This window comes from Hemiscyllium ocellatum, chromosome 20, assembly GCF_020745735.1.
Source record: "Hemiscyllium ocellatum isolate sHemOce1 chromosome 20, sHemOce1.pat.X.cur, whole genome shotgun sequence".
NCBI classification, from domain to species: Eukaryota; Metazoa; Chordata; class Chondrichthyes; order Orectolobiformes; family Hemiscylliidae; genus Hemiscyllium; species Hemiscyllium ocellatum.
Genome location: NC_083420.1, coordinates 26,347,779 through 26,368,768, shown reverse-complemented (window position 1 = coordinate 26,368,768; position 20,990 = coordinate 26,347,779). Strand labels below are relative to the sequence as shown.

At 40.9% G+C, this 20,990-nt stretch overlaps 1 protein-coding gene across 1 annotated transcript; it reads right to left on the bottom strand.

Annotated features, from left to right (window-relative positions):
- Positions 1-218: 218 nt before the first annotated feature.
- LOC132825589 (glucagon-like peptide 1 receptor) lies at positions 219-18,608 on the bottom strand. The gene is made up of 11 exons (XM_060840969.1): positions 18,569-18,608; positions 17,125-17,249; positions 16,772-16,878; positions 15,803-15,959; positions 15,039-15,198; positions 12,585-12,645; positions 11,812-11,881; positions 6,698-6,786; positions 5,538-5,676; positions 4,725-4,766; positions 219-485 (listed from the first exon to the last, which is right to left on the bottom strand). Exons 1-11 carry the CDS (start codon positions 18,606-18,608, stop codon positions 219-221), a joined length of 1,257 nt encoding a protein of 418 aa, XP_060696952.1.
- Between the last annotated feature and the right edge of the window lie 2,382 nt (positions 18,609-20,990).

The following is a 20,990-nucleotide window of genomic DNA, read 5'->3' as shown; positions in this document are numbered from 1 at the left end:
TCATTGCTTGGCATTTGAGTGTAACTTTGGAATAACCAAACAGTCTGAGTTTTCTCTATTTGATGTTCCTAGCTTGCAGATTTCTTTCACTCACCAACTAATTCTTTCAGTTTCATAGAAAGATGTTTGGTTCAATGCTGGCTGTTTGTCTTTAGGTTAATGTTACCCAGTTAGTGTGAGGTCACTGTGTCCCATCACTATTGTGTTGCTATGCCATTCTAAACAGCAGTTGCATTGAGCAGGACTTCAGAGGCCTGCCTTGGGAGCTCAGTGATCTCTGAACTTAGACCCTGATTGGAGCTGAGAGTGTTGAGAAGACCTTCATCTGTATTGGGAGACTCCAGGTCATCTCTTGTTCCCATCTCAATGTACTGACCAGTGCTATCCAAATTCTCCCTCTGATCACTGCAGTACCGGCGATGAGACTTTCTGAGATTTCTTTTCATCTTCCACAACTGCAGCTTCTTCTTCAGTTCATTCTGGACCTGTGTGTGAACAAAATATCAGAACCTTGAAAAACAAACTGACCCTCAGAACAATGGTAGCATTATATCAGTCAGCACATATATCACAGAGAAACTGCAGATAGAGCAATACAAACATTGACACAAATTCACACAGTGGGATTTCTCACACACTTATGCATCTGTCTTTCTTTTGCTCTGTCTGTTTGTGGCTATGTGCATCTCTGTCCATGTTTTAGTAAGGCCCTATCTATCTTCATATTGGTTTGTGTTCTTGTCCAGTTGTCTGCATCTCAGTATTAGTCTTTCATTCTATACCTCTGTGTGATTTTATTGGTTCCTATATTCAGACTGGGTTTAGCTGGATGATTGGTTTGTGAAGCAGTGTGACACTGACAGCATGGATTCAATTTCCACACCTACTGAGGTTATTATGAAGGACTCTCTTTCTCAACCTCTCCCCTTGCCTGAGATGTGGTGGCTGTCAGGTTAAATCACCACCAGTCGTGTCTCTAATGAGAGAGCAGCCTTATGGTCTGAAGACTATGGCAGCTTGACTTGGTTCCTCCGTCGGTCTGTCATTTTCTAGTTCTGACTCTGTGTTCTGTTGTCCCTTGCTTAAACATCCCTGTGATTAACAAGTATGTTAGCAACTTACATTCTTAAGCAAGACCTCAGAGGGAGAGACCATAAGACTATGAGATATAGCAACAGAATTAGGCCGTCTGCTCCACCACTGTCATATATCTCAACCCATTCTCCTGCCTTCTACCCATTACTCTTGATCCCCTCACTAATCAAGAACCTATCTTTCTCTGTCTTAAATATACTCAATGACTTCAGCCTCTGAGTTAATGAGTTCCACAGATTCACCACCCTCTGGCTGAATAAATTACTCTTGATCTCAGTTCTTATCCACATCAATACTCTCCAGGCCTCTCAGTATTTTGAGAGTTTCAATGAGCTCTACTCTTATACTTCTAAACTTCAAGTATGGGTCCAGAGTCCTCAACCATTCCTTACATGACAAAGTCCTTCATCCCCAGGATCATTCTTATGAACTTCCCCTGGATCCCCTCTAGGCCAACACATCCTTCCTTAGATAAAGTTCCAAAACTGCTAATAACATTTCAAATGCAGACTGACTAAAGGCTTACAGCCTCAGCAGTATATCCCTGATCTTGTGTTCCAGCTGCCTCAAACATCACATTTGCCTTCCTCACTGCCAACTAAATCTGCATATTAACCTTAAGAGAATCCCGAAATAAGACTCCTAATTTCCTTTGTGCTTCAGATTTCTGAAGCCTTTCCCATTTAGAAAACAGTCTATGCTTTTATTCTTCCTACCAAAATGCATTGAATTTAATCTGTCACTTTTTGCCCATTCTCCTTTCCTGTACCAAGTTCTTAGCATGTTTTGAGAAGATTTGTAGTTCAGGTTGAGATTCTGGATGTAGGTTTGCTCACTGAGCTGGGAGGTTCATTTCCAGACATTTCCTCACCCTACTAAGTAACATCTTCAGTGGGCCTCAGGGAAAGCAGTGTACATGATTCCTGCTTTCTATTTATATGTTTGGGTTTCTTTGGGTTGGTGATGTCATTTCCTGTGGTGATATTATTTCCTGTCGTGATGTTATTTCTTGTGGTGATGTAATTTCCTGTTCTTTTTCTCAGGGGTTGGTAGATAGGGTCTAACTCAATGTGTTTGTTGATAGAGTTCCGGTTGGAATGCCATGCTTCTAGGAATTCTCGTGCATGCTTCTGGTTGGCTTGTCCTAAGATTGATGTGTTGTCCCAGTTGAAGTGGTGTCCTTCCTTATCTGTATGTAAGGGTATTAGTGAGAGAGGGTCATGTCGTTTTGTGGCTAGTTGGTGTTTATGTATCCTGGTGGCTAGTTTTCTGTCTGTTTGTCCAATGTAGTGTTTGCTACAATTCTTGCATGGTATTTTGTAAATGACATTAGTTTTGCTAATTGTATGGGGGTCTTTTAAATTCATTAGCTGCTGTTTTGGTGTATTGGTGGGTTTGTGGGCTACTATCATGCCAAGGGGTCTGTGTAGTCTGGCAGTCATTTCCGAGATGTCTTTGATTTAGGGGAGAGTGGCTAGGATTTCTGGACGTGTTTTGTCTGCTTGTTTGGGTTTATTGCTGAGAAATCGGCGGACTGTTTTCATTGGGTACCCATTCTTTCTGAATACAGAAAATTTACAAACAGAAATTAACCTTTCAGCTCAGCGAGCAAACCTACATCTTATACCAAGTTCTTCTACAGCCTCTCCACCTCTCTAACACTGATTTTGTATCATCTGAAAACTTACAATTATATGCTCAGTTCTTGTCCAGATTGTTAATGTATGATGTAAATAGCTGTGGTCCCAACAAGGATCCCTGAACTCCATTAATTGCTAACTTCCATCAAAAAAACCCCTTTATCACCACCCTCTGCCTTTTGCCAGTCTGCCAATCCTCTATCCATGCCAGCACCTCGTCCTGAACACCATAGTCTCGTATCTTATTGTGCAGCCATCTGTGAGGTATCTTATTAAAGGCCTTCTGGAATTCTACATAAAATACAACTACCAGCTCTCCTTTGTCTAACTTGCTCATTACCTCTTCAAAGGATTCTAATAGATTTGTCAGGCGTGACCTTCCTTTCATAAAGCTGTGCTGACTCGGCCCTTTTTTAAACTATGCACTTCCAAACACACTGCAATCTCATCAATAATAACATGTTCTAAAATCTTACCAATGACTGAGGTCAGACTATCTTCTGCCTCTGTCCCTTCTTAGAGGACTGGGAAATGGCTAATGTAGTACTTCCATTTAAGAAGGGAGCTATCTCCTTCAGAACCTTGGTATTTAGTCCATCCAGCCAGGGTGATTTATCCAACTTCAGACCTTCCAGCTTTCTCAGCAACCTCTCTTTAGTGATGGCCTTTATACTCACCTCTGCCCATAAATTCACTTGAAGTTCTGCTATGACACGAGTATCTTCCATTGTGAAAACTGATGCAAATACTTCAATTCTTTTTTATTTCTTTGTTCCTCTTTCCTACTTCTCCAGCCACGTTTTCCAGCAGTCCAATCTCCACTCTTGCCTCTCCCTTAGCTTTTAGATATCTAAAAAAACTCTTGCAATCTTCTTTTATTGTTACGAGTTAGCTTACCCTCATATTTCACCTTCTTCCCCCTTATCATTTTTTTAGTTGTCCTCTGTTCGTTTGTAAAGGCTTCCCACTGACCTTCACTATTATTATATACTTTTTTTAGTGTTATGCTGTCCCTCAGTTGTCTTGTCAGCCATGGTTGCCTTGTACTCCCTTTAGTATGTTTCTTCTTCCTTGGGATGAATTTCTGCTGTGCCTCCAAAATTAACCCCAGAAACTCCTGCAGGGCAACCAAAACTGTATACAGTGTTCCAAAGGTGGCCTCACCAATGTCCTGTACAACCTCAATGTGATATCCCAACTCCTTGATGGTTTGAACAACAAAGGCAAGCATGCTAAATGCCTTCTTAACCATGCTGTCTACATGTGATGCAATTTTGAAAGAACTATGTACTCGATGAGCCATGTGTTTACCTCTTTAATCTTGTTGACCCTATACGGATTAGCTCATGGCTAATCTGTAGGTAATAATCTGAAGATTATTACCTTTTTGGTTCTGCTTTATAATTTAACTCCTAACCGTTCATGTTCTTTCGGTGGAACCTCTTTCTATCGATATTGCTGAAACCTATGTGGGTCATGACAACTGGATCATTCCCCTACTACTCCAAGTTCTTCTGCAGCCCACATGAGACATCCTGAACCTGCTCATCAGGCAGCCAACACTGACTCTCAATCCTGGCCACAGAGAACAGTGTCTATTCCCCCAACTATACTATCCCCGATTAGAACTACATTTCTCTTTTCTGCCCTCCGTTTGAATGGCTCCTTGTTCCATGGTGCTATGTCAATTTGGTCATACTCCCTGCAGCTCCCAGTCTTATCTGCACTGAGAGCAAGAATATCAAACCAGCCTCCAAGTCCCAGCTCTATCCCCCAGTGTGTGTGAGTGAAGTCTCTTGCCCTTGCTGAAGTAGCACACAGAGGGAAGAACACACACAACAAAACAAAGACGAACAGCTCTCCTGACAGAGGTTATGACATCCATTGCTTCAGAGCTGAGCTTGTGGCAGAAGGAGTACTTGACTGAGTACCTGGCTGAGGGACATCAGTTACAGGAAATATTAAGCAGTGGATATTTTGTCAACTTACCTCACCATTAATAAAACAATACAGGATTGCCACCAACAAGCCCTGAAAAATAAAAGTAAACAATGAAGAGAAAACCAACGCCCAACAATACCTCAGGGATTTATCTTGATTCAGCAAAATCCACATGACATCAGCACTTATTTCACAAGCTGATCATGTACTTGGGATATAGATAAACTTTGAATCCCCCAGTCGCTCACATTTCAGCCTTGCAATTCCCAAACTCCCAATCTCTAGGCCATTTACTCAAGGACCACTTTTACACAAGCAGTGCACCTCATTTTCATTAATAATGAGATTCCTGTCCAACATTTGATATGAGCTTTGGGTGTCACCATTTGGGTACATGGAATAAATGTATCTGAAGGCCCAGGCTGCAGAACAATAAAACAAAGCACCAGGCCATTCATTCCATCACATTTATGCCAGTGCTTTTAAAAAAATATCCATTTAGTCCCACCTCTGCTGTTTCCCGTAATTATAATTCATCTAGTTCCTTTGTGAAAGTCATTATTGCTTTTAGTGTTAGCAGCCTTTGAGAGTGCATTCAATTATCAATGATTCATTGCTTACAAATGTTTCTCCTCTGGTATTTTTGCCAATGGTCTTACCTCTGGCTCTTCTGGTGGCCATTCCTGCTGCCAGTGAAAACAGTTTATCTTTATTTACTTTAACAAAACCCATTCATAATGTTGAATACTATAAATTAATCTTTGGTTAAACACTTCTGCTTAAAGGAGAACCAGTTTCACAAATTTCAGTAAGTATCCGGAATCATTGTTAATAATCAGACTGTGTAGTTCATTACATTACCTGTATGGAGCCAAAAAAGAGTTCAACAAATAACTTTATGTATCGAAGTATTCCTTTAGCATTCTCGTCTGTGATGAAAATAAAAAAGATCTCGTGTACCCCCAACAAAGGGATTAGTATCAATGTTGATTTTGTTAAACTGAAACAGAAAAGATATTGAGTTATAATAAGCACGGTAGGAAAACATAAGTCAGTTCATAATGAAGTATATTCTGGCAGGTCAATCAACAGATTCAAGAAAGAAGTAGATACATTTCAGATGAAAAGCAGGATAAAGGGCGATGGGAAACAGGCAGGAAAATAGTGTTGAGACCAGGTTAAGATTAACCATGATCGTTTCAAGTGGTGGAGGTGGGGTCAAAAGAGCTGAATTGCCTACTCCTGTTCCTAATTCCTATGTTCCTGTGTTCAATATATTGACCCCTTCATACATGTAGTGAATGATACCTGCTGACTTTGGAACAAACCATGCATGTTTAGTGGTTTCTCCCTTCTGCCAAGTCTCTTCCAACCCCAATGGGATTGAAAACACTCTGCATCACTAAGTCCATCCTCTCCCTCTGGGATTTATACACACCACCCAAGCTTGCAACGGCTAATTTTGGGATTGTTGGTGGCCATGCCTAATACAGAGAAGCATCCCATTCCATGGCACCAGAATTGACCATATATAAAATGGTATAATTCATTAAAAAATAAGTGTCCAAGGCTTTGTTTTTGAGAGACCACATACTGCAAATGATTTCCAGCAACTGGGGATCTCTCTGGGAATGACACTGGTTTGTGTCTGCTAGTATAAATTACTAGTTTCCTCTGGGTAACAACGTCATGGAGATTTAAAACATTTGAGTGACAACGCAACAGTAATACTGGGTAATTTACATTTCTTTCTAAAATAGCAGTATTACCCACAAAGACCAGCGATTGAAGGGCCCTTGAAGCCCCTATGATGTCAAAGGTTTCACCCAGCTTGCCCAATAGACACAAAACCAACCATTGACTCAAATTCCTTAGGATCACCAGCCAGTGCTCCAAAAGAAGCAAAGGTAACAAATACTAATTGAGACATTGTAGCCGGTGTAATATTTTCCCTTCCACCTGCTGAACTTGGCTGGATCTTTTAACTGGCTGATCCCCAAAAGAAACAAAAAAAATCTTACCGATTTTTAAAATCTGTGTTGTGTGGCTGATGAGATCGCATCTTTGAGATGAGTAGAATTATTATCCTGATGAATATCGCAAAATTAATCTGAAACCAATCAAATACATTATTGTATTAGTGAAGCCTTTTTAGCTGAATAAGCTGCTAACACAATATCTGCGGTACTTCATAAACACAAAAACATGTTCTCGTCTAATTACTGTACATAATCTACAGATGTGGCTGAAAAAGAATTGGACTCAGATGTAACATCTTTAATAACCTGCTGGTGTTTGTCAGTTGGGTGGATAGTGAGATGCAAGCAAGCAGTCATTATTGAGAGTAATGGCATCAAAACTTGTTCTAACATACAGCATGCAGTCATTGCAATCTGTATTTCACAAAGAGTATGTAACGTGTGCATAACAGAATGTGTAACCTGTGTATAACATGGAGACAGTGTGTGTAATAGAGTCTGTGCACCTCTTTGGTCGTGTTTGCATGAATGTATTCTCCAGCACTTTACATAGAAAAAACTTCATCGGTCTAAGAACCCCCGTTGGAGTTTGTGCAGACTTCACCTGACCTACATCAAGTTTAATCACACCATAGAAAATCTGACTCTAATTTTAAGCTTCCTCTTTGTCTCCTTTCTATTCCTTGTTTATATATGGAATTATTGCCAAATAACTTACATTTTCTCCATGTCCACTGACATGCATTTCTATTCTGCTTTCTTCTCTTTTTAAATACCATTTTCTCATTACCTTTCTGGCCTTGTCTCCCTAAATTTTTGCTCTGTGGCTCTCACAAGTTACCTTTACTGCCTTCCTATACCTATCCTAACTTCAGTATTCCTCAACCTTCTTGCTCTCTTGCACCACCCCACAATTGGCTCCCAGATAAGTCTACAGCTTCTCTCTGCCTCACTTGGCATCCTCTAATGTGCTCATGGAGGCACTTAGCACAGAGTCATTGTAAGTAGCAACTCCAACTGCTCCACCCCACTCTGTCATTGATCTTCCCATTCACTGCATCTGCTAGAAATGAATCTTGTCAATCTTCTTTGTCTACAATTCCCATTGCTAATCCTCTGCACTCTCCTAATAGATCAGCTCCTAACATCCTTCAGTACATTTCCTTCCAGGACATTTGTTCATAAATAAAAAAGGCCCTTGCTGTCTGTGACAATGACATAATAGCCTTAACTGAAACTTAGGGTAAAGAATGATGACATTTCGCTTCTGCATGAAGTTTCCCACTTGGTTTTATCTTCCACCACTTGCCCCATCAAGATCATCACAGTGGCTGTGGGGCACATATCACCAGCTCACATTTCAACTTTAATGCCCTTTATCCCCTTTTTTTTACATTACAGCGCAGTACAGGCCCTTCGGCACTCGATGTCACGTCAACCTGTGAAACCATTTCTCTCTCTTATTCGAAATACTCATTTTGTCCGGGTACCATAAAAATGTTCTCACTAAGATATCTTCACTGCTTTTATCCCCTAGTGTCTGCACCAAAAGAAAATTCTCATCCTTGACAGTTTCAAACTCCATCACAATTCTAAAAGAACTGTGGATACAGTAAACCTCCAGAGGAAGGGTCATTTGACCTGAAATGTTAAGTCTGATTTCTCTCCCTAGATGCTGCCAGACCTGCTGAGCTTTTCCAGCAATTTCTATTTTTGTCTCCATCTCAATTTGCTGTGCTTTCTCTCTCCTCTGAGTTCACTTTGGTCTCATCATCCCTTCACCTTTCTTTCAGATAAACTATCTTATGGTCTTACGATCCACCAATATTCACCCCTTACTATCTTGCACAGTCTTGCTTCTTCCATTGTGAGAATTACAAATCGACCAAAATGTGTTTACTTTCTTGTATCTTTTTCCACCCATATTCTGTGCTGCTTCCAAAATCTACTTCCGTCTGTGTTTCCCTGCAACAGGAAAAGAATAATTTCTTTTCTTACAATGGGTACTTTCAAAATTCCAAATGTTTAGCCTTCACCACAATATTTCTGTAGTCACTGACTCAATCATATAGTCACTTTCACCTTTGAAGCATTAATCCCTTCTAAAACCATTACTCTCTCTCACCATGGTCACTCCCTGCTGAGGCCTTCATTTCCATTCCCAAAAATCAAAAAAGACCTGGATTTCAGTTTTGCAAGTTCATTATGTTGATAAAACTTACCTCATGCTCCCTCAACATTATTTCCATTAAACTATTGAAACCCAACTGGCCTTCTTTGTCCACATTACCCAATATTGTTAATGGGTGTTTCTATTTGATGCTGCCCTACTCTTCTCTAGATCCTTTATTATCATTCCTGTTTAAAAAAAGCCCCTGACTCTGAGTTGCTCCCAGGATTTCATATTTGAATCACTCAAATCAGGTATCTATCTGAGCCATAGTATCAAAACAGCTTCTTATCAAAGTCATAAATGAGCATGAGACCACAGCAAAGATAAACTTTTCATCCTCATCCTTCCCCACCTATCTGCATCTTTTGAGGTGGTTAACCCCTGATCATCATTCTCCAATACCTCTCTACCATTGTCTGCTTTCACTTGATTCCATTCTCATCTGTCTAATCATAAACTTGATAATCTCTTGCAATGAATTTGCGAATAGGAAGGGTTTGGAGGGATATGGGCTGGGTGCTGGCAGGTGGGACTAGATTGGGTTGGACTGAAGGATCTGTTTACATCTCTATGACTCTATGGTGTTCCAGTGATCTATCATTGCCCCTCAATACCAAACTCAACACAGTGTGAATTTTTACATACACGTTGACAATGTCCCTCACCATGAATTCTCTCTCCTCCTCCAAAGTTGTTAATCTGGTTATCTGACATCCAGTTCTAGATGAGCAGAAATCTCTCCCAATGAAATATTGGGAAGACTGGAGCCGTTGTTTTTGTTCGCTGAAAAAATCATTCCTTAGCTATTCCTACTCCATCCAATAGTTTGAAGCTGAACTGTTTGTTCACAGCTTTGGTGCCACACTTGACCCAAGATGAACTATTAATCATACATCATTACACTCACCGAGTTCCTGACACCATCCTGCCTCAGTTAATCTGTCACTGAAACCCTCATTCATGCTTTTGTTATCTTTGGGCTTGACTTTCCATGTTACACCTTCCATAAACTTGAGGTCATCCAAATCTGAATGTAACTCACACCAAGTACTGGTCATGTATCACCCATGTTCACTGACCTACATTGACCTCCAGTAAATTAGATTAGATTACTTACAGTGTGGAAACAGGCCCTTTGGCCCAACAAGTCCACACCGACCCGCCACCCACCCATACCTAACACTACGGACAATTTAGCATGGCCAATTCACCTGACCCGCACATCTTTGGACTGTGGGAGGAAACCAGAGCACCCAGAGGAAACCCACGCAGACGCGGGGAGAACTCGGGAATTGAACCCGGGTCTCAGGCGCTGTGAGGCAGCAGTGCTAACCACCGTGCCGCCCACTAAGTAACACCTTAATCTTAAAATCTATAGCCTTGCTTTTAAATCCTACAATGGTCTCACCCCTCCCTATCTCTGTAATCTCATACTCCCCCAGCACCTGAAATATCTATGGAAATCTCTTGAATTCTGGTCTCTGGTTCATTCTGAATTTTAGTTATTCCTCCAGTGTAACCATTTCTTCAGCCTCTCTAATTAGCATTCCTCTTTTAGAAGCATCCTTTAAACCTTTTTGACCAAACTTTTTGTCATTTCCCCTAACATTTCTTACGGGGCTCAGTGTCAAATCTTGTATTCTAATATAAAAACAAAAGTTGCTGGAAAAGCTCAGCAGGTCTGGCAGCATCTTTGAAGAGGAATCAAGTTAATTTTTCAGGTCTGATGACTCTTCCTCAGGACTGATGTAGCTAGGAAAATGTTGGTTTATATGCAAAGGATAGGGTGAGGGAAGGGGATAAGGAGTAAATAATAGGTGAAGATAGAGCTCAAAGAGGGTAGTTGAACAGACAAAGGAGTAGATAATGATCTGGTTTGGAGGGTGAATAGCTGTTAATGGAGACTCTCATGGGTAACAATAAGTAGTGCACACCTCTGTGGGCTTTTGCCTGAAACATCAATTTTCCTACTGCTCGGATGCTGCCTGACCTGCTGTGCTTTTCCAGCACCACTCTGACCTAAACTCTGGTTTCCAGCGTCTGCAGTCCTTACTTTTGCCTATGTGATAACAAGGCCTAGTGTGTGGGGGAGGGAGCTCAGACATGGGAGAGTTCAGGTCCTGAAGTTATTGAACTCGGTATTGAGTTTGGAGGGCTGCAAGGTGCCCAAGCAGAAAATGAAGAGTTGTTCTTCCTGCTTGCACTGGGCTTTGTTAGAAAGCTGCAGCAAACCTGAGACAAAGATAGGAACAAATTACTATAAATGCTGGAATCTGTGGGGGAAACCACAAATGTTGCAGATCATAGCAGGTCAGGCAGCATCCCTGAAGAGAGAGCAAGCTAACATTTTGAGTCTAGATGATTCTTCATCAGTCATAACTCCGATGAAGAGTCATCTAGATTTGAAACGTTAGCTTGCTCTCTCTCCAGGAATGCTGCCTGACCCACTTTGATCTGCAACATTTGTTGTTTTCAGTGCTGAGATAGAGATGTTAGCCAGGGAACAGGGTGGTGTCAGGCAACTGGAAGGTCAGTGTCTTTTTTGTGGGCAGAATGTAGGTGTTCTCTGCTTTGTTTTCCCAATGTAGAAGAGACCACATTGTGAGCAACAAATGCAGTAGACTAGATTGTATGAAGTGCAGGTCAAGGGTCGCTTCACATGGAAGGTATATTTGCACCCTTGGTCGCTGAGGAGGGAGGAGGTAAATGGGCAGGTGTTACACCTATGGTAGTTGCAGGGGAAGGTGCAAGGTATTGTTGGGAGTGAAGGAGGAGTGGACCAGGGTGTCCCATGAGGAACAGTCCCTTGTGGTAGGAAGACAAGGGAGGGACAGGGAATATGTGTCTGGTGATCTTGTTTGCTAATGCTCCAACAAAGGGCCTTGGGAAGTTCAGTTACAATAAAGATGCAATATGAATGCAAATGGTTTTGTAGTGGTTTGAATATCATGCGCAATGGAAACAATTAGAAACAGAGCCTCACAATGATGACAAGTAACAGCGGAGATCGCACAATCCACCAGAAGGACATGTTAGTATTTTGTCTCCAGCACCTATTAAAAAAAAATCAAAGTGAGAAACTGAATTTTAAATTTAATGTCACAGATTATTGACTCTATCATTGGTAATGACAGCATTTTCTGGCCATTCTTCATTAAATTGATATTTCAGAGGGGAGTTGATAGTTAAGAACATTGCTGAGAGACTGGAGTCACATGATGACCAGACCAGATAAAGATAGCAGATTTCCTTCCTTAAAGGACATTAGTGAACCAGATCAGTTTTTGCAACACTTGAAAATTGTTCCATGGTCACCATCACTGAGACCAGACCAATCCAAACCTGGGCCTCTAGTTCAGCAACATTACCACTTTATCACTGTCTCCCTGTCATCATTCCTCTCAGCTTCATGATCATAGGGAGAGTGGTGGATTCTCTACTCACCAGTGACATCTCCTGGAAAGCATTGGCTGTTGATGTCACCATTGTATTCAAGTGTCAAGTAGCCTCTAACATTCACTGTTTATGCTAAATGCAGGGGGCTCTTGAGGAAACTAACAGGTGAATGCAATAGAAAAAACAATACTTCCAAAAACAACACAGGAATGGGGAACATGAGGAAAACTGAGTGAAACTCCATGACACAATTGTTACTTTGCAGAATTAAACCAGGAAAATTGTGATTGAAGTGAGCTGCACTGAGGCAGAGGTGGGGAAAAGATGTCTTTCCTGTATTACTGTAGCATTTTGCCTTACCCAGAATTCTCCTGCAAGAACTTGACAATGATCCATGGAAACACAAAAATCAGAGGTACACCTAAAAAAAAATGACAAAACGTAATAGAAAACCTGCATCATGTTAGTGATTCACTAAACACCTTCTGAACCAGAGTCACATTTAAAAGGGTTCAGGGAGAGAATGACCTCTATTAATTGTATGTATTTTGAACCAAGAGTGTGGTGCTGCTAAAGCACAGCACGTCAGGCAGCATCTGAGGTGCAGGAAAATCAATGTTTCGGTAAGGGCTTTTGCCCAAAATGTCGATTTTCCTGCTCCTCGGATGCTGCCTGACCTGCTGTGCTTTTCCAGCACCACACTCTCGACTCTTATCTCCAGCATCTGCAGTCCTCACTTTCCTCTGTGTTTTGAATCAACCTATTCAGGTATGTTATTACAAATCTCTGGGGTGGGTAAGGGTTTGAATGCAGGGACACTATCAGAACACTACAAGAGCCAAACTACATTGATCTAGATGTTTTGAATAAAACTGGTCAGAGATGTTATTACACACCTTTGGAATAAGTGGGACTTGAACCCCGTCCTCTTAATTCAGAGGTGGTGACACATCATTTCACCACAACAGCCCTGCTCTGTTAATGGTTTAATTTAAAGTTATGTGTGTACAGGTGGATGGGACATCCACGGGACTGATTAGTTGTATATTGTGGTTAAATCTGGCTCAAAAACAGAAATTGCTGGACAAACTCAGCATCTGTGGGGAGAAAAGAATCTAGTGACCCTCAGGTTTCAGAAGAAAGGTTAGAATGGAAATCTCATCAGAGAGAGAAGTGGAACTTCTTCAAGGTATGCATCCTTGGAAAAGAAGTTGCAGTAAGTTAAACAAAATAAAATAAAGAACGGCAGATGCTGGAAATCTGAAACAAAAACAGAAATTGCTGGAGAAACTCAGCATATCTGGCAACATGGAGAAAAACAGAGTTAACATCTTGATCTTTCTTCATAGCTCAAAACTGAGTCGAAACAGAACTCCAAACTGTTCTGAAGAAGGGTCATTGGTTAGCATTCACTTTTATGCTTAATTCAGGAGGCTCTTGGGGAAACTAACAGGAGAATGCAATAGCATGCTTTTTCTCTACAGATGCTGCCAGAGCTGTTGGGTTAAATCTGACTTCCTACTTCACTTTTCATTGTTATGGCTGCACCAGGGATGTCCATGGGAATGGAGCATGCAATGTCCACTGGCCTGGTCAATGGGCACTGTGGGGGCTGGAGTACATTATTTCGCCCCTTCACAATGGCACTTGCATTTGTTAAACTTCCTTTAAAGTTTGATTTTGGTTACCGTAAACCTTTAAGGGCATGTTATTGTTACTGATTAATTTGGTTTTACTGGTTACTTGTAAGTGTATAATGAGACACTAACCTGCACCAGGTGGACGTTAACAGATCCAGATAGTGGGCTATGGAGGTTGTTGTTAGAGCTAACTGTCTGTCTTACTTCCATGGTTACATCTGTGTCCTTGATGCCTTCGGAGTGAGAGCTGGGACATTTTGAAGCCTTCTGCAATCAGTGAGCCCCCAGAAGGAGTATTTTACAACATTTTCTGGAAATTATATTTTAATTTAAGTTTAAGTTCCTCTAAAACTTGGATTTTACGTTTTGCAATTTGCCATTAAAGGATGATGTGATCCTCAAAAAACTATAAAGAGGCACTTTCTCCCATAATAAGATTTAATTTAAATTCAATAAATTTCCTTTAAAGTCTAGGTTTTTGTTAGTTTTTTTAAGGTATGGTAATTTAGCTAACTGGTTAATTAGTTTATTTAGTTTACTCAGAAGGGTATAAGGAGCACTCAACCTGGGCAAGGTGGCATTTTCTAGGTTCTGGTAACAGACATTTTCAGAGAGTCTTCCAACCTGACTGGAGCTCAGAGCTGCCCAGAAGTAATCCAGGTCATGAGAAGGACTTGGATAAAGAGCAGGTGAGTCAATGTTTAGGTGACACCGATCCATAATTTCATCTCTGTCACCTCTCCTCAAACATACCTCCAAATCGCTTTAAATGTTTTCCACATTTTCCCTGACGTGAACAGTCTATTCTCCATATCCATTATGAAAAGGAAAGCAATACCTACTTCTATTGTGTTCCTTCATAGCCTCAGGGATAACTCCAAAGCACTTTACAAGCAATGAAGTATACTTGAAGTGTTATCACTGCTGCAGGAAATGTGGCAGCTAATTTGTGCACATGTTCGCACTGCTGCAATGCGATAACGAATGTCTAGATCTGCTTCTGTGGTGATGGTTGAGGAGTTAACACTGGCTCTGTAATGAAGTTCAGACTAATTCTCAGTCAGTGGCCCAACAGGGGCTGAGCCAACACCACACCTACTCAAGTAGCTGGTTATTACTCTCCATTCTCTCTGCCATTGAACACATTATTAATTGAAAACCCGAGGCATCTTACCCCAACCAATCAGCAGATAGACCAGGAAGCACTTTTGCTCAGTGAAAACAGATACAATGAGGAGGAAGTAGAGGAATAGACCCTCAACCAACAACCAGTGGTAGGTGCAGAGCACACTGTAGTGGAGGAAGATCTGTGAAGAGCGGCACCACATTGTAGCCTGGAATAAAATAGCAAAATTACACCTCAGGCCAGGCTACAGAGACGTCTCACTATTATAGCATGCCAAGGACTTGAAACTGCCACAAACCCAACCATAAAACACCAACAACTTGCATTTATTTCATGCTTTGAGACAATAAAACATCCCAAGCTGTCTCATAAAAGTGTTTATCAAACAAATTGATGCAAATCAACATCAGAACGTAATGGTAGGTAAGTGAAGGTTGCAGAGTATGGTACATGGCCATTACATTCAGATGTTCTGGCGGAGTCGATGGTGCTCATTACCACCCTCCCCATCCCCCACCCCCCACCACGGCACCTCCACCCCACCACTACTGTAATCAAATGGATCATTGAGACCTCAAAGGCAAAAAATCACACCACAATCCATTTTTAAAGGAAAAGTCGTTCCTGGACAGTGACTCACTGAATCAGAGTAACTGGTTTCAGTTAAACCTGCCCACACAACTCACCCAGTCACTGCTCTGTTTTCTCACTCACTGATACAGGTTAGCAAAAGAAGTGGAGTTGAATGGGTAAGATTGAAGTGGTAATATTATTGCTATTCCCATGCCCATGCTGGGAGCCTCATGTCTCACCATGTTCGGATCAGCAGCCTGCAGCTCAACACTGACATTGCCATTTCCTGCTTGTGGATTGTCCATGAGCGCATCTTTGACCAACACAGAAATAGCTCGGAGGATGAAGGAGCCAAACAGGTTCAGATGGATGTAGTTTCTCATGCAATGGAGCTTCCTGAGGGACAAGAAAAGTGATGATCTCCTGATTATCAGCCAATCTTCCTTTACCTCGAGGTTTGATTCAATTGTAGAACCCACCCCAGCCTGAGGAAACATCTACACAGATTGCCTGGCATCAGGGATAGGAAATAAGCTGTTTGCAGTCTGAGGTTCAGAAATCAGCTGTTTGGCATTGGGGTGGCTGAGGCAATTACCTGTTTGGGGTCAGACAGGATTAGCTTTTGGGGGTCAGGGGTTGCTGTGATCAGTTATTTGGGGGCTGTAGTTAGATGTGTTCCCCCGGGTGATTGTGTCCTATGATAAACCTTGGTGGTTTCTGGTGGTTGATATTCCGAAGGTGATAGTCTGCTGGAGAATCAGAAACTTGCAATGATGATTGATAAGTTCAGCATTGCACCCTCAGAGACAGGGACTTGTGACAGAGAAACTGAATTTGGTGCCTTTCACAGGGACTGTACCCTGGGGAAGAGGATGTTTACAGAATCAGTTCCAAACCAATAATAGTGGCTTTACATTCAAAGAAATTATCATTTAAAATAAAGAGTGGAGCATTCCTCTTCTGATACGATGGTCTCTTCGGTACAATGGCAATTTCAGACTGAAGACTGCTGGTCTACTGGAGTTATGTTAAGGCTTGAAGAATCCCCACAGGAAGGAATTTGTCAGTAACCCTCAGTCACTCTCAATAGATCATCTATTCTTATGCGAAGCTGTAGGACAATATGTGGAGACAAACCGCGATAGAAAAATATGGGGCAAAAGTAAAAATAAATACTGAAAAGTAACTTGAGATAAATGTGAAAGTACCTGAATGAGATGATAGTGAGACTTGCCCCGAGGAGTGTGATAAGAGACAGAATGTAACCAGCCGTGTACACAAAGCGGAACGTGCTCAGAGTCTGCTGCTTGACCAGCTACAGATAGACAGAGGCATCAATGGAGAACCAGTAACCCTATATCAATCCTACCCTTACCATATCCCCAACCAACATAACCCTTCATTCACCTTATCCCTCACTCACTATACTCCAAACTCATTGTACCCCACACACACCATTTGCCCCAGTCATTGTATCCTGAAGCCACTGTATCCATACTCACTGCATACTGCCCCATTCCCAATTTACTCTGCACACCAATCATCTGTAGCCCTCACTGACCTGTTGCTGTAGAAATACATGATCTTCATCACATTCTGAATGATCAACCCAAGGCTCATTTGTGTAATTGTCCATCAGCCAAGAACCTTTCTCAGTACAGTATCTGAATGCAAAGCGTTTATCAACTAGGGAAAAAAAAGGATTGGGTTTACTCAACTATTTACACAGCAATGGGTTATCACTCTTCAAGGATCAGTCAGTCACAATGTGACAGATTTATGCCCTTGAAGTCAGTCTGTCAGTGAGTTAATCAGCTTATTTGTCATAAGTGGCAATGCTACTCTCTCAAGGGGTCAGTAACCAAGGATGGGATTGTTATGAACAGTTTTTCCATATCTACGTAATAATTATCTAATTTATAATTTAAACAAAATCTGGTAGTTAACTTTCAATCATCATTAATTGTCACATTCTAATTGGCAATACATCTATCAACCAACCTTCTCCTCTCAAGCAGGATTGTTATGTATTCCCCTTAAACTCATATTCTCGCAAATTATCCTGAGGAGTGCAAAATGAAATGCTTAGACAGAATTCATCTTTTTTTCTGTAATATTAAAGTTCTGTACTACCAACTGACTATAAACAGCACCTTGTTTCAAAGTAGGTTTAGAGTTATGGATTATAATGTGGGTAAATGTAAGGGGTTGTACTTTGGCAGGAAGAATACAGGAACTGAATATTATTTAAATTACAGAAACACTGAAGAAAGTAGAGGGAGTCCTCGTTCATGAATGACAAAAAGCTAGCATCTAAGTTCAGCAAGTAATAGGGAAGGCAAATAGAATGTTAGTGTTTATTTCAAAGAAAGTGGCAGGTTTTGCTAAAACGATACAAGGCACTTGTCGGACCAGAGATGGAATACTGTGGACAATTTTGGGCCCTTCATCTAGTGGAGGATACATTGACATTGGAGGCGGTCCAGAGAAGATTGGCTAGGCTGATACCAGATATAGAGGAACTGTCTTATCAGGTTAGGTAGGTTGGTCCTGTTCTCTTTGGAATTTAGAAGAATGAGAGGCAAACTTACTGAAACATACAAGGTTTTTGGAGGACTTGACAGGGTAGACATGGAAAGGTTGTTTCCCCTGTAGGAAAGTCTAGGACCAGTGGGCATAATCTCAGAATAAGAAGTCGCACATTTAAGATAGAGATGAGAGAAATTTATTCTCTGAAGGCAGTGAATCTTTGGAATTCTTTACCACAAAGAGCTATAGACATTAGGGTGTTAAGTGTATTCAAGGCTGAGATGGACAGATTTTTGATCAGTAAGGAAATCAATGATTTTGGGGCAAGGTAGGAAAGGGAAGTTGAGGATTATCAGATCACCATGATCTCTGAATGTTGATGCAGGCTCAATGGGATGAATACCTACTTCTGTTATTATACCTTATGGTCTTTTTAACTGCTCACTCTATTTGTCCTGCCATTCTCAGTGACTTACACACATGTAAATCCAGCTGTTTCTGACCCTGTGCACCCATTTGGGTAGTACCATTTATTTTAAACAGTATCTTCATGTCCTTTTTAATAGAATGTTTTACCTTATACTTCTCAATATTTGAAATCCATCTGATGACACACTGACTTGAAAATGTCTATTGTTGGGTTTACATTATCCTCCTCCTCCTCACAGTTTTCAACACTTCCAAGTTTTGTATCATTCCCAACTTTGGAGATTGTCACCTGCACACCAAGATCTAGTCCATGAACATATATCAGAAACAGCAAGGATCTCGAAACTGACCTTGGGGAGCTGCACTACAAACATTCCTCCGACCTGGCAAATATCCACAATCCTATGTGTCAGCCAGTTTTGCATCCTTGTTGCTATTATCCCATTTATTCCACAAGCATTAATTTTCTTTCACAAGTCTGTTGTGTGGCATTGTACTGAATACTTTTGGAAGCCCATGTATACCACATCAACAGCATTGTCCTAACCAACTCTCTCTGTTATGTCTTAAAAAAAACTCCAGCAAGTTAGTTCAACATGATTTCCTTGATGAAATCCAGGCTGACTCTTCTTAGTTAACCCAAATTTTTCATGTGACTATTAATTCTATCTCAAATACGTATTTCAAGAAATCTCCCCACACCTTAGGTTAAATTAACTGATTTGTTATTGCTGGGCTAAAACTCATTTTATCTTCTCCTTCCCATTTTGGATAAAGGTATTGCATTTGCAATTCTCTAGTCATCTAGCACCACCCTGAGTCTAAGGGACATTACAATCTGTCTGGCCCAGCTCTCTTCTTGCCCCAGTTAATTAACCTTACTATAGATCATCCTTTTATCTATTGTTATGTTAAACCATGATCATTGTCCACTAAATGCTCTTCTATTGGCTCTTGTATTCCTTGGCTCATCTTGTTCCCAACAACCAAATCTAGCATTGCCTCTTTTCTGGTTGGAATTGGCACACAATTGTGGAAAATTCTCCTGAACATAATCAAGAAATGCTTGTTTCTTACTGCTTTTTTATCCTACCAGTATTCCAAACAATATTGAGATAATTGGGCCAAAGGGCCTGTTTCCACTCTGTAGGGTATGTAATCTAATCTAATTATTGCTCCCTTTATAAATATTCTATGATGTTTGCACCTCTATGTAATTTCACTGCAGATTTGTTTCAGTAAACCTTTCCCACTAGTTGGTGCTCTATAGATTACACTGAGCAGTGTAACTGCACCCTTATGATCTTTAATTCAAATTCTAGCCAAATTGAGTCTGGCCTTGAATTCTCTAGGACATCCTCTTTCTGCATTACAATAATGTTCACCTTAACAAATATAACCAAAATGTCCACACACCCCCATTGTCCTTTTTTCTGTTCCTATCTTTTATGAACACCTTGTAACCAGGAATATTTAATACATGATGCTTCTCTTCCTTGACCCATGTCTCTGCTATGGAATAATTCCACATGGCAATCTGCGTCTGTATCTCACCAATCTTAGTGACTGCAATCCATACATTCAAACATGAATGCAACCCTAATTTAGACTCTATTACTCTCTTATTCTCTGTCACTCTATCTATTAGTTTACTGTTTTCTATCCTCCTGTTCTCCCAGTATTTTGCATACCTGGTATTACTTTCTAATATTTGCTCCTGTTCCCCCCCCCACCAAGTTAATTTAAAACCTCAACAGCAAGGGGTCCCATGCGAGGAACTCAGTCCTGACTTATTTAGGTGCTGTCTGTCTGGCCTGTACATCTGCCAACTGACAGTCCCAGTGTTCCAGGAATTTAAAACCTTGCCTCCTGCACCATCTTTCCAGCCACGCATTTGATTGTCTTATCCTCCTATTTTTGTGGCACTGGGAGTAACCCTGAGATTACTACTATTACTTCCTAATTTTTAACCAAGTTCCTAAAATTCTGATGTGGGGACCATATCCCATTTTCTACTTATGTTGCTGGCACTAATGTGCATCATGACGTCTGTCTATTCAACACCCACACAACCCCCCCTATATTCCACCCAAAAGACATCCTCTGGCCTCTCTTATGACATCCTTAATCCCAACAGCAAGGAGACAACATTTTGATTTCTAATGATTCTATGCCAGCCTAGTGCCTTGTTGGCTATTCACCATGTTATATATATTTGTGGCTTCCTCTATTTCCAATAGATCATTTCACTCTTGTTGTACATTTCTGTGTCTATCAGTTTCTTTCTCTAGGTCACTGGTAACAGAATGGATTTTGCTTCCTTTGTTGTATACTTGCTTAGAAAAAAATATATGTAGTGATAACTGTGAGAAGTTGTACCCTATTCCTTTTAACAAAAATCCGTTATAATGAACCAGACTATTTATATACTGGATTTTACTTAAGGTGCAAGTGTGTTTTGACTCGTAG

Excerpts from the sequence above, each read along its gene's own strand:
- LOC132825589 (XM_060840969.1), bottom strand. The coding sequence starts at position 18,608 with ATGGGTGCACAGGGTCAGAAACAGCTGGATTTACATGTGT. Across the intron at positions 5,677-6,697 it reads AACACAGATTTTAAAAATCG|TTTAACAAAATCAACATTGA; the intron begins GTAAGATTTTTT and ends TTTCTGTTTCAG. Across the intron at positions 4,767-5,537 it reads TCTTTTTTGGCTCCATACAG|GGCTTGTTGGTGGCAATCCT; the intron begins GTAATGTAATGA and ends TTTATTTTTCAG.